The sequence below is a fragment of the Malaclemys terrapin genome, chromosome 11 (assembly GCF_027887155.1).
Source record: "Malaclemys terrapin pileata isolate rMalTer1 chromosome 11, rMalTer1.hap1, whole genome shotgun sequence".
In the NCBI taxonomy this organism is placed as follows: domain Eukaryota; kingdom Metazoa; phylum Chordata; order Testudines; family Emydidae; genus Malaclemys; species Malaclemys terrapin.
In genome coordinates this window covers 5,526,694-5,539,934 of record NC_071515.1, presented here as the reverse complement: position 1 = coordinate 5,539,934, position 13,241 = coordinate 5,526,694, and the positions used below count along the sequence as shown (strand labels likewise).

Genomic DNA, 13,241 nt, shown 5'->3' with positions numbered 1-13,241 from the left:
TACTCAGTGTAGTATGTTGATTGCAATGGATTTTTTACCTTCAGTCCTTTTGGTATGATGTCCATCTGTTTGCATTTGGAGAGGAAGATGATGTCTGTCTGTATCTGTGCAAGTTTTTTGTTGAGGTTGATGGATTTCCACTCCATACGGCTAAATTTAGTGCCTTGCATGTTGTCAAGTATCAGGGGGTAGCCGTGTTAGTCTGTATCTTCAGAAACAACAAAGAGTCTGGTGGCACCTTAAAGACTAACAGATTTATTTGGGCATAAGCTTTCGTGAGTAAAAACCTCACTTCTTCGGATGCATAGAGTGAAAGCTACAGATGCAGGCATTATATACAGACACATGGAGAGCAGGGAGTTACTTCACAAGTGGCGAACCAGTGTTGACAAGGCCAATTCAATCAGGGTGGATGTAGTCCACTCCCAATAATAGATGAGGAGGTGTCAATTCCAGGAGAGGAAAAGCTGCTTCTGTAGTGAGCCAGCCACTCCCAATCCCTATTCAAGCCCAGATTAATGGTGTTGAATTTGCAAATGAATTTTAGTTCTGCTGTTTCTCTTTGAAGTCTGTTTCTGAAGTTTTTTTGTTCAATGACAGTGACTTTTAAATCTGTGATAGAATGACCAGGGAGATTGAAGTGTTCACTTACTGGCTTGTGTATGTTACCATTCCTGATGTCCGATTTGTGTCCATTTATTCTTTTGCGGAGGGACTGTCCGGTTTGGCCAATGTACATGGCAGAGGGGCATTGCTGGCACATGATGGCATATATGACATTAGTGGATGTGCAGGTGAATGAGCCCCTGATGGTGTGGCTGATGTGGTTGGGTCCTCTGATGCTGTTGCCAGAGTAGATATGGGGACAGAGTAGGCAACGAGGTTTGCTACAGGGATAGGTTCCTGGGTTGGTGTTTCTGTGGTGTGGTGTGTAGTTGCTGGTGAGTATTTGCTTCAGGTTGGGGGGTTGTCTGTAAGCAAGGACTGGCCTGCCTCCCAAGGTCTGTGAGAGTGAGGGATCATTTTCCAGGATAGGTTGTAGGTCGTGGATAATGCGCTGGAGAGGTTTTAGCTGGGGGCTGTATGTGATGGCCAGTCCCTCCGCAAAAGAATAAATGGACACAAATCGGACATCAGGAATGGTAACATACACAAGCCAGTAAGTGAACACTTCAATCTCCCTGGTCATTCTATCACAGATTTAAAAGTCACTGTCATTGAACAAAAAAACTTCAGAAACAGACTTCAAAGAGAAACAGCAGAACTAAAATTCATTTGCAAATTCAACACCATTAATCTGGGCTTGAATAGGGATTGGGAGTGGCTGGCTCACTACAGAAGCAGCTTTTCCTCTCCTGGAATTGACACCTCCTCATCTATTATTGGGAGTGGACTACATCCACCCTGATTGAATTGGCCTTGTCAACACTGGTTCGCCACTTGTGAAGTAACTCCCTGCTCTCCATGTGTCTGTATATAATGCCTGCATCTGTAGCTTTCACTCTATGCATCCGAAGAAGTGAGGTTTTTACTCACGAAAGCTTATGCCCAAATAAATCTGTTAGTCTTTAAGGTGCCACCAGACTCTTTGTTGCATCTGAATATTGTTGCCTTCACTCTCGCAGATTCTTATGGTCAGACTCTGCCATTCTCTCAGCGAGTAATCCACCAGCAGCCCCATTGTTCTCAAAGATACTACTCATTGTAAGTAAGGGTGGAAAAACTGCTCAACACTATAATGCAATGATCATTGGCACCAGTTATCTACAACTTCCAGGCTTTCAACAATTCGTACGCACACTTAGTGTTATGTACTAAACAGAAACTAAAGGAAGTCATGGAGCACGTAGACACAAGCAGAGCAGGATTTAGCAGAATGTGTATCTTAGAAACACATGAAGACTCACTGGTGATCTCAATATACAGTCAGTCCTTGGACTTATGACACAATTGGTTCCTTACAATTGCGTCATAACTCAGTACTGCGATCTACTCCATTTTGGGACCGAGCGTTGTAAACTCGAAAACCTATAGTCATAAGTTGAATCAGGGTGTCAATGTAGAAGCATCGTAAGTGCCGTTTGTTGTAACTCAAATGTCGTAAAGTCGAGGACTGCCTGTATTTGTGACAGTTGAGTACCACGTGAAGGCATATTGTAGGGAGGTACAACCAAAAAAGCAAAATATGAACCAGGAATGTAGATGACACAGTTCCTGAAGTCAAACTATCATCTGTCATGTAAATTGGGCAAACAGCCAAAATGGCAAAACACACCATAATCATGAACAGGTGTGCAAAGCAGTTGACACTCGACTGATAAATCCATGGATTTGCCATCTGAATCTCAATTTTCTTTTAGTTAACAGATCTCAAAGATTGGTACTGGAGATTAGTAGTATTTTGCAAGCAATCTGTATTTCCTTATTATGCTATTTCACAACAATAATACCATGTTAAAGCTGAACATCTAGAATTTCATCAACTAAAGAAAACTTGCCTAAGGTGAACTTGCTCAGAAGTCCATATGTATCAGTGGTCTGAGCTTGCACACATTTATGTAGGTGCTTAACTTTACTCACGTGCTAAGTTCCACTGAAGTCAATAGGAATACACACAAGTAAAATTATATATGTGCTTAAGTGTTTGGAGTATCAGGCCCCATGTGGGATATTCACACTAGCTATTGGATGCTGCAGGAAAAGGGACCTAAGTACCAGTTATTTGATCCACTATGGCAAATCCCAATTCCTTTGTCTGATGGGAGGCTTGACGATTCCTCTCATCCCCTATACCTTCGAACAGGAAGCATTACCTCACAACTTGTAAGTATTCAGGTGTAGACACAAAGCTAGGATACAAACTAAAGTGGAGTTTAAACGTGTCCGGAATTTTAATCTCTCTGCCTGATTCTGTGTTCCTTACTCACCCAAGTAGTCCTTCCTCTATGAGTAGTCCAATTGGAACTAAAGATGCTACTCAGAGTAATGCTGGCAGAATCAGGCCCTCTAAGGTAAATGCAATTGCTATAGTGCAAGTATTTTCTTTCTTCTCACCGGCACTCAATGAACCACTGGCGGATCTGATCCTGAAGACTTTCCTTGATGTCAGGACCTTCCATTTCTCTCAGATGGGTCTTGATGGATACCAGAGCTTTCTTGTATTCAGTCTCATGCCTCCCTTGGACCTCACACCTCTTGGTTTCCACATTCTGGGCACGTGCTACTGAAGCACTTATCCTCTGGAACTGAGGAGGTGGGTTCTGAAAATGAAAAGGGAGAACGAGGTTCAAAATAAAAGGTACAAATTAAAGAAACTTAACGTATGTTGGAATGCTGGGTTGATACTCATGTTCTCTAAGCCTTATTTTATGTGTGAGAAATTAAAAAAAGGAGAGAAAAAAAACACACTCATAAAAAGTGCCTGGATGCACACAATGGTCTATTGTTAGTGTTTCAACCGTAATTAACAAAATTGCTATGTACAAAAACAATCCTTCCAGCGTGGGATCCTGGGATCTCAATGAGACAGGTGAGAAGACTGCTGTGCAGCAAATGCCAAATTTATCCATGTCAGAAGGGTGCCAGAGATTTTTTTTAATTGAATTTTCAAATGTTTGGATTTCCGAGTGGTTCTTTTTAATTAGACAACATTGTTTTTAATTTGTTCAGTTCAAATTTTTTATATGCACTGTTTGGTCAGTTGTTTCCTGGTATTCTGTGGCAGCTGGTAAAACTCCTTTAGGAAATCCACTTCCCTTGAGTAAAACATAAATAAAAATCCAAACACTGTAATAAAAAAGGAGCTCCCCAAATTTCCCATGATTAGATAAACCTGCTAAAGAGAACTTTAGGTGCTTAGAAGTCAGAATAAAGTGTTACAATAAGCTCAGCTTTCTGATTTTTATATATGCATTTTAGGATAGATACAAATGAGTCTTTCATTTTCAATCAAAGAAATATGAAAAACATCATCTGTGGGGTTGAGTTAAAACTTTACTAGGTTGTATTTTCCATTCTGTGATAATTTATAAACTGAAAATGTGTTCCTTCTGTGTCAGTAAGTATTTTCCACCTTGGAGGGTAAAAATAATATATTTAAAACTGATTCACTGATTTAGTTTAACTTATCTTCTGTGTCACTCTGAGTAAATATAACTCCTGTACTTACCCCTGACATCACTTATATTTGTACCCAACCCCCCACAAATCCAAACATCTTTCAAGGGCCTGAGCCAAAGGCCATTGACTCATACATTTTAAGGTCAGAAGGGACCATCATGATCATCTAGTCTGACCTCCTGCACAGCACAGACCACAGAACCTCATCCACTCACTCCTGTAATAGGCTCATAACCTCTGGCTGAGTTACTGATGTCCTCAAATCATGATTTAAAGACTTAAGTCAGAGAACCCACCATTTACTGTAGTTCAAACAAGCAAGTAACCTGTGCCCCCCTCAGCAGAGGAAGGAGACAACCCCACAGGGTCTCTCCCAATCTGACCTGAAATGAATGGGAATCTTTTAATTGACTTAGAGGAGCTTTAGAATCAGGCTCTACATTCTGTTTGTTCTACCATTGTATATCGCGTCACTGAAAGTCACAGTACTAGAGAGAATACCTACAAGAAAGAAAGAGTGAGCCCTCTACGGTAGGACTGGCCAGCTTCTGTTTAGTTTCATTTAGATGGTTCTCTTCAGTGTTGGACCAGATTCCAATGATTACTAAGACATGTCAGACAGAAAAGATGCCCAACAAGTACCAAGTAAACTTTAGTTTCAGAATATATAAAATGAATTTTATGCTATATCTGAGGTGTGATCATCTTAGGCCCTGATTCAGGACAGCAGTTAACCATTTTTCCTGTATCTGGACCATACTCAGGTGACTTACAACAAAATGATACAGAAACGAAATGGACAAAACCAGTCAATGAGCAAATACATACAAGAAAACTAGAGCAGCAGTGTGCTCTTGGGATGCAGTTCCATATATTCCGTACCTGACAATGTCTTCAGAAGATATTGCCTTGGGTTAATTCTTAGAGCTTCCATAGAAGCCAAAACCATTCCGTCTACATTCAGCAATCCTCATAAAATACTTTGCAATAAATATTAATACCAATAATTATTTACACTTGTATCTTTTTGCCTAAGAATCCCAGTGTCCTTCATAAACATTAAACGTGAGAGTACCCCTTTGCAGTAGGTATTTTGCCACTTTTTAAGTACTTGCCCGTTTACAGCGCCAAAAGGAGAATCCAGGACTCCTATCTCCCAGATCTTGCTCTGACTGTTGACACCGCTCCCTCTTAAACCGTGCCAGAACCTTTCTATCTGCTTGAATTTAAAGAAATTCTAGAACGAGATTCTTTCTTAGCTGCTCCTATCAGATCAGTTCCCTATGCTGTGCTCAAAGGCAACTTACTTGAGTAGAAGTATTGGCCAGGGAAATAACATCAGGCCTGTTTTTGTGTAGCTAGGCCAGCAAAACTCTACCCTACTGCACCCTGCCCTTATATATTGCCATAATTGTTTCTGTGAATAGACAGGCTTACAGGTACTGTTGTGGTACAACACAGTGGGTATCCTGTTGGAGGGTGCCTTTCGAAAAGGAGATTCTGGTTGGACCCTCACAAGAGGTAATTTTATTTGGAATCATTGTTTATGGCTCAAAGTTCTCTCCATCCATGAGTGGTGAGAAGAAAGGTGGAAGGAGAGAGAACTGGGAGTGTGAGCGGAAAATAGTTGGGGGTGTGAACCCCATGAATGGTGGGATCTGGGGCGAGGGTTGGATATTTCCCAATGAGCAGAGAGGGGTTCTCCTCTGACTCTTCTGAGCATAAGGATTTGAGAGGAGAGGCAGAGAACCACACACACATTTTTTCTGACTTGGGGCAACTCAGTGTCTCTCTTTATGAGGAATGTGTGTTAGCGTATAGTCTAAACCAGCTGGCCAGGCATTGGCAGACCCAGTGGCCAAGTTAGTCCATGAACTGGCCTATAGGTGGACAGCGGGAAATTTCCTACTTTACTAATACAAAGGACAGCCAGTGGCAGAGAGATCTGCAGTGGCTGCTTCTTGCTGCAGGAACTATTCTGTGTTATCTCTTGTTAATTCTTAGGGTATTATTTTATTAGAAAGTAACAATATGTGCCACTTATACCAAGGAGAGTGAGAGAATCCTCTGTACGTCTTGATAATAAATGAAAGAAAAAAGGGGAAAAAATTATCAAATGTACTTTCATTAGATGTTATGGTATACTCTATGGCCATCAATCCAAATTCCTTTCTTTCTTTTCTTAATATTTCCTAAATTAAATTACAGTAATTACTCATGTGGAAATGGTGTATTTAAATAGGGAAAGAGGCAGCTGTTGATATGACATGTTGCTGCTTGATTGTTTCCATCATGAAGAAGATGGAGCTAACTCAAATATGAAAGGCCAGATAAGCAAGAATTACAGAAGAGGGGAGTGGGAGAGAGATTCTGAAACAAGAAGCAACAGGGGCTAGGATAAATGACTCCTGAAGGATTCATGGCAGGCTGATGTGGCACACACGTTATGATTCTGCTTGTGAGTGAAGACCACAAGGTTTACACATGTAAGAAATACAAGATGGCTTCTGTTCTCAAGGAAAATGAGGAGAGTGATGAACTGCAATTTAAAAATCATGTAATGCATATTTGGCTTTTAGTAAAATGTTACATACATACGTTAGACCTGCTTCACCATTGGGTTACTCCTATTGAAATCAATGGAATTATACTGAGGGGGGAAAAAGGAGGGAGGGTAAAGCACATGGTGAATTAGGCCCAGTAGTATGTCTCAGGATCTTTCAAAATAAATTCTGATTGGCTTAAATATAGAAACCACAAAGAATATTCACACAGAGCAATGTATCAACTTAGTTCTATGACTAGCAGGGAAAGGGATTGACACATAAGGGAAGGGGTGGAAAGAGCTTGTTATGTACACGTTGGCTAAGCAATAAGTAAAATTGAGACATAATCTATATAAAAAGCAACAGAGGGTCCTGTGGCACCTTTGAGACTAACAGAAGTACTGGGAGCATAAGCTTTCGTGGGTAAGAACCTTGCATCTGAAGAAGTGAGGTTCTGACCCACGAAAGCTTATGCTCCCAGTACTTCTGTTAGTCTCAAAGGTGCCACAGGACCCTCTGTTGCTTTTTACAGATTCAGACTAACACGGCTACCCCTCTGATACTTAATCTATATAAAGTTCATTTAATCTTGGTGTCTAAGTACTAATCACAATGATGACACAATGATAAGTTTACCGATAGGTGAAGGATATAAACAATGAAGAAAATAAATTAGTTGATAGGGTACAACTAAGAATGAAGGGTACAACTAAGGATGAAGGGATGAAATAGAAGAAAATTAAAGCTGAAGATGAAGGAAAAAACTCCTGGCATCGAGACTTACTAGGCTATGAATAGTCTCCCAAGGGAAGTGTTAGAAACCCCCAAACTTGGGTCAATTAAAAAGAACAGTGTCAACTTAACATTAGTGAGTTTAAAAAAAAATAAACCCACTATAGTTTTATATACGATCCTGGTTCCTGAGTTCAACAACCAATTTTTTGTGCATTTACAATCATATTTCCCTACTTTCTTTAAAAGGGTTTTTCTTCTACTCTCGCTTTGTGAAAGACTCAGACAACTAACAAAGGAAAATGACAGACTACACAAGGAAACAGTGCTAAGTGCGTACACAGTATGTTGGTTTTTTACACTAGTTATAAAAAATTTAATCTACTTTTAAAACAAAATCTTTAAATAGGATCTCCGGCCTTCTCAAATTTAAATGAAAGGAAAGGAAAAATGCATTGAACATTGCTAATGATGGTACAGTTGTGAATTAGAGAATAATTTTTCTGCCCTCTTGCTTTACAAAGGAACAAAGCCAATAAGACGGTACATTACCGGAGCGCTTTTTCTGTGGACCTTAGGCTGTTCTCTTTGTACAGAAAGTGTCATTTTCTATGTCATCTTAAATGTCACCTGTTTGAGGTAGTATCAAGAAACCTATTTTCCTAAATCCCACCCTAAAGGCCTCATTGACCTTGGAGATCACGCAGCACCTAGAGAACCCAGTAGCCCTGCTGAGTTTTCTTTGCATACTCCTTTCAAAGAGGGAGATGTTCAGGGGACTACAAAGGAGTCATGAGGCATGACCTACACACATAGAGTGTCCAAGCAAGCAAGGGAAAGTAAACATTAACCTGATGGAGGGGTTGCCCCGCTTTGGTGGTGACTGTCCTCCAAGACAACATGACTTCAAACACCCCAGCTACTACAGCATTCAGATGACAATCTTTGAATACTACCAAACAATATTCCATGGACAGTCCCCAGAATTCTTAAAGTTTTCATAGCTATCATCTATATACTTAATGCACGTTAAAAACAAAAGCCAATTTCTTTTCTATGTTGTTTCTCTGAATGCTTTTAATGTGGCTGCTTTTGACTCCTAGGGTGGTACTCTGCAGTCAGACACTAATAAATAGCTTTTCCTTGGGGGCAGAAGCATTTTTCCATCTTAAAGAAATTTCTCTGGCCATGCAAAATTCAAATTTGTTAACTCGCCTTATAAACAGCAACTCATTTAAAAACAAATTACAAATATTAGACGGAGACAGTGAATTCAATAATGCACTATAGCCACATCAGCTATAGAATAATGCATCTTAATGAAGGCTTCCCATGTGAATAAACCATTATATTTACAAGCTTTCCATAGTTAATGACCCAGAACTGGATAACGAAACTCACATTTTTAGCGAGGTCCTCTGTCAGCAAAAGTATACATATTAATAATTGATGTTGCTGTAAAAATAGGACATAATATGAAGCTTCCTGAGTTTGTGGGAAAATAGGACTCCATGGCCCATTAACTTAAAATGCTTATCTAATGTTTGATGGGCTTTGTCTTTAAAATCCTTGTTTAAATTAATAAGGCAAAATGGACATTTGTCTAAAAGAATGTTTTTCCAACTCATCAGTCACAAGCGCGCTGAGCGAGCGGCTTGCTGTTGTGTTCTTTGTGTTTTCTAAAGAGAATTTAGGTTTTATGAAAAGACAAAGCCTAGCAGTAGAAGTTCCCTGCATTTCTCAAGGTAAGCCAACGTGATGAAAGCTCACCCAATGGTATGTTTTTTCGCTTGAGGACTCGCTTGTACAGACCACCGTTTCAAGGTGGAAAAGTCTCGCTCTTTATGCTTAGTCAGCTCAACCGCTCTTTCCAACACAGACTGCTTTATTGTTCATTATAAAGCACTTAGAGGTGTGCAGGCGGGCTGAACATGCTTGAGGCTCTAGTTCTGCATCGAGGATGCCCCATGCTGTGGAACTAACTGCTCTTCAATTGTTCCATTAAGATTACACTTAAGAGGGAAAATAGTCTTAATTTCAGTAAATAAATACATTTTATTTTCTTTCATATTTTAGGACTATGGTGCCTGAAAGGTAAATTTACTGTATTTTTATTATCAGGTATTTTGCTCAGGACACAGTATCTTGGACTCTTTATGAAGACCTCAACCCAAACCACACATTTTTGTGGGATTTCTGCTGTATAGATTCTCTTTTGGATAATTTTCTCTAAAATTGTATTCTTTAAACAGAGCTGTGTACAACAAATATCCATTAAATTAGTAACCCTGCAGGACTGAGCCGTGCATCTCATGCAATCCATAGAGAAATCCACACATCAACCCTGGTTTCAAATAGTCCCTGGGTGCCTATACAGCTACTCCACACTTATATTGTTTTATAATACATTTTTGTAGCAGAAGATATATTTCTCAGCAGAATATATATTTATTCAGAGCCAGATTATAGCTGCCTTTACTCATATGAGCAGTTCCATATGAAGTAAATGAGACGACATGTGCAACTACTTATTAGTCTGAGTAAAGGAGTTCATGATTCGGCCCTCTAGAAGTCTATTCTTTTCTCATGTCCCTTATTTTACTGAGTTTTAAACTTTGGTTGTCTGGAAATTCTTTTAACAAGCATACTGTGTCATTGGTTATTTTGGGTTTTTCTATATTTCTCAATATATTTTGTTTGGAGGAATGGAGAATAGATTTTAAACAAGTGTCTTATCTTACTAAGCATTTGTTCATAGATCTTCCATTTTAGCACAATACAAGTAGCGGTAGCCTTGAAGCACCATATAAATTTGTATGACTGAAGTCCCAAATTAGGTACAAAACGGAATCAGAAAGCGAAATGTATTACATTCATTAAAGCTTCCCACTATATGATCCACTCCAATAGCTTTGCCAATTAAAGTCATTGTCACATGCATTCAAACAATGATATTTATTTGTTGTAGGAGGTCTTGGTAGGAAAAATATTGAAAATGGCTGCGTTTATATCATTATGAAACTCACAGTACTTATTAAAAAGATAAAAGGAACATTACATTTGGTGTGGAATTTTAAAAAAACAACCTTATTTTTATTCATAATGATGTTATCTTCTCCAGTCCTGGTTGTATTTATTTCAGATATTAATCCTGGGCATGCCGCCAAACTTCTTTTACTAAAGATGATAATGCATGTTTTTGATTGTAAAAGCCAATTGTTTAAATATTAGCACAATTTCATAAAAAGAAGGTGCAATAGCAGAAAATAACGGAGATGACTCTGTGTTGTTTTCCAATAGCTTACAAGTTTGACACTAAACACATTAAAAAATCACATTAAATCTAGGATAACACTCTTCAGATTTTGCAAACACATACCTATGGGGAAATAATATAAAACCCCCTTTGTGCTGACTTCCCAAACATAACGTAGGCTATAAATCAAGCCAAAATAGCATTTTAGATTTAGGTTTAATAAAAACAGACTTTTGGGCACCCTTCAGCTATCCTGTTTATCCACTTCAGGAGCTGGAGAATTATTTTATGCTCTACTTATTTATAGAGTTTGCAATGTTCAATCTAATTGTTTATTTAGCTACAGCCTCCAATGTTTACTCAGAAGGCTATTCCAGGGCATACTGATTTTTTTTTTGGACTGGCTGAAATGTTACATATTTATTAGGCATTCGAAGGGTAAAAAAATGTTTGGAAATTCCAGACTGTTTCCTCACATAGAAATATAACCCTTTCCCAAGCCAACATGCCTAAATTAGGGTATGTTTAGAAGAGGTAAGGAGGGGAGAACATAGTTATTTACTGAAGAGCACATAATGTCTTTCACTTGAAAATCCACATGAAAAGAGGAAAAAATCCTCTAAAGCTATATGGAAAAGCTATGTATTAGCATATATTGTGCCGTAGACTCCCTTTGGATAGGAGCATAAATGATTGTATAAAAGCACACGTCAAAGTTGCCTAGCAGAGCACAACAGTACATATAAATATGTACATGTCCATCAAATAAGGCCTCAGTCCTGTAAATCACTTCAGCATGTGAAGTGCTTAACTGACTCCTTGTGCTTGAAGATAAAAATGTGTTGAAGAGTTTTGCCAGATTGGGGCCGCCATGCCCAGCACCCTGCAGGATTGAGCCGTGCATCTCATGCAATCCATAGTGAAATCCACACATCAACCCTGGTTTCAAATAGTCCCTGGGTGCCTATACAGCTACTCCACACTTATATTCTCTGCTGACAAGATGCATAAGCTATCGAGCACCAGTTGCTGCTACCAAAGACAGATCAAATTTGCAGCATGGAAGGTTGTTGAGTTTCCAGGGTGTGTACTTTGGCTTTCCTTCCTGCCCTCTCCTTCTCTGACTCCTCCTCTCTTCCCATGGACCAGACTTGTGTAGAATAAGTCAATTTGCAAATAATCTTTAATAACTTTTTATGTTAACAGATTTTCCTCTAAGCTAGCCTGTGTCTTGAGACTATTGAGTACAGGGGGAGCCCAATATATCCTCACTTAAGGACCAGTCCTATTAGGAGATGAGAATCTTCACAGATGTGTTGGATACCCTCAACTCTCGCTGACTTTCAGAGGCACGTAGCACCTCACAGAATCTGGCTCTATTCTGAGCACAGCTCCCATTGATTTCAATGGAAGGTGCACCTGTGTTAGCAAAAGAATTGAGTCCAGGTTCATCATTGTGCTCCGGCTGCATTGCACCACTTTAGTGAAACAAAGCAGCTATAATCACGGGTTAGCCAGCCAGCTAAGCTAGGTTTATGGCTGCTTTGGATCACTGGACCAACACACACCAACCACAGCACACTGATGAATCTGGTCCCTGATGACTGAAGTCTTAACACTAAGCTGTTCTTGAGTTACAGGTAAACAAGAGAAATTAGCTACTGGTTTTAAAAAAATCTGGCCTGTAACTTTACAATGGCTGGCGGAAGAAAATAAAGGTTACTTCTGGATGCGGCATGTACATTTTCGAGACAATCTAATTATCATGATTATCATGCCAAAGTCAGAGTGGGTTAAACAGAATTTAGAATGGAACGTTGACCTCTGAATTAGCTGTGGAGCTGCTAATACACAGCTCCATGGCAGGAATATGAGGAAGACCAGGAAGCAAGTCAGGAGACAGTTATAAAGATATATGTGTTCCTGGTCAGGCCTGCTTCTTTTTACAAATGAAGCAGGTTTTTCAGATCGTGATTTATCTGAGATTTAGAAAAATGTGCTGAGGCAATCATGCTGTTTCTGTAATTAAGCTCTAATAAATAATAATAATAACAACAAGACTTTGTACTAGAGCCAAGAAAAATCTCTGGAACACGGACTTCTACTCTGTCATCAAGTAAAATAAGAAATAGACTCAAACTCAAGCAAATGGACAAAAAGTATTTCTGTCAGCAAGGAGACATAAGCGCTGACAGCAAATTGCATGAGCACTTTTAGTTCAGAGGCGGTTAGGATGGCTCTTGGACCATCTTCTTTGTGTATATTCTTGTTAGGTCCATATAACTGAATGGCCCAAAAGTTGTCATTAATAATTTTAAGTTTTTCAACTCCTTCTGCAAAGCCCCATGTAAATTACAGTGCTTTATAAATAATTTTAAAATAATAATTTAAAGTGAATGTATATTTCTTGCAGAACAAGTCCTGCCTCGTTTGTGATGGGCTTAAAATAATAGATGGCCATGTCTTCTAATTTATCTAAGTCTTAAAGTATTAGAAAAGCAAATTCAGCATGTTTACCCATGAAGACCTGTGATCATTTTTTAGAGGGCTGACATGATCATACATCAAAGGGGCTTGACCTTTGGAGT

At 39.2% G+C, this 13,241-nt stretch overlaps 1 protein-coding gene across 2 annotated transcripts in view; it reads right to left on the bottom strand.

The window, feature by feature from the left end:
• The window catches only part of IQCA1 (IQ motif containing with AAA domain 1), a 160,385-nt gene that overhangs the window by 111,531 nt on the left and 35,613 nt on the right, over positions 1-13,241 (bottom strand). For both annotated transcript variants that reach the window (XM_054043911.1, XM_054043912.1), the window contains exon 6: positions 3,055-3,260. In XM_054043911.1, coding sequence (XP_053899886.1) covers positions 3,055-3,260 — 206 coding nt within the window. The remainder of the gene's footprint in view (positions 1-3,054; positions 3,261-13,241) is intronic.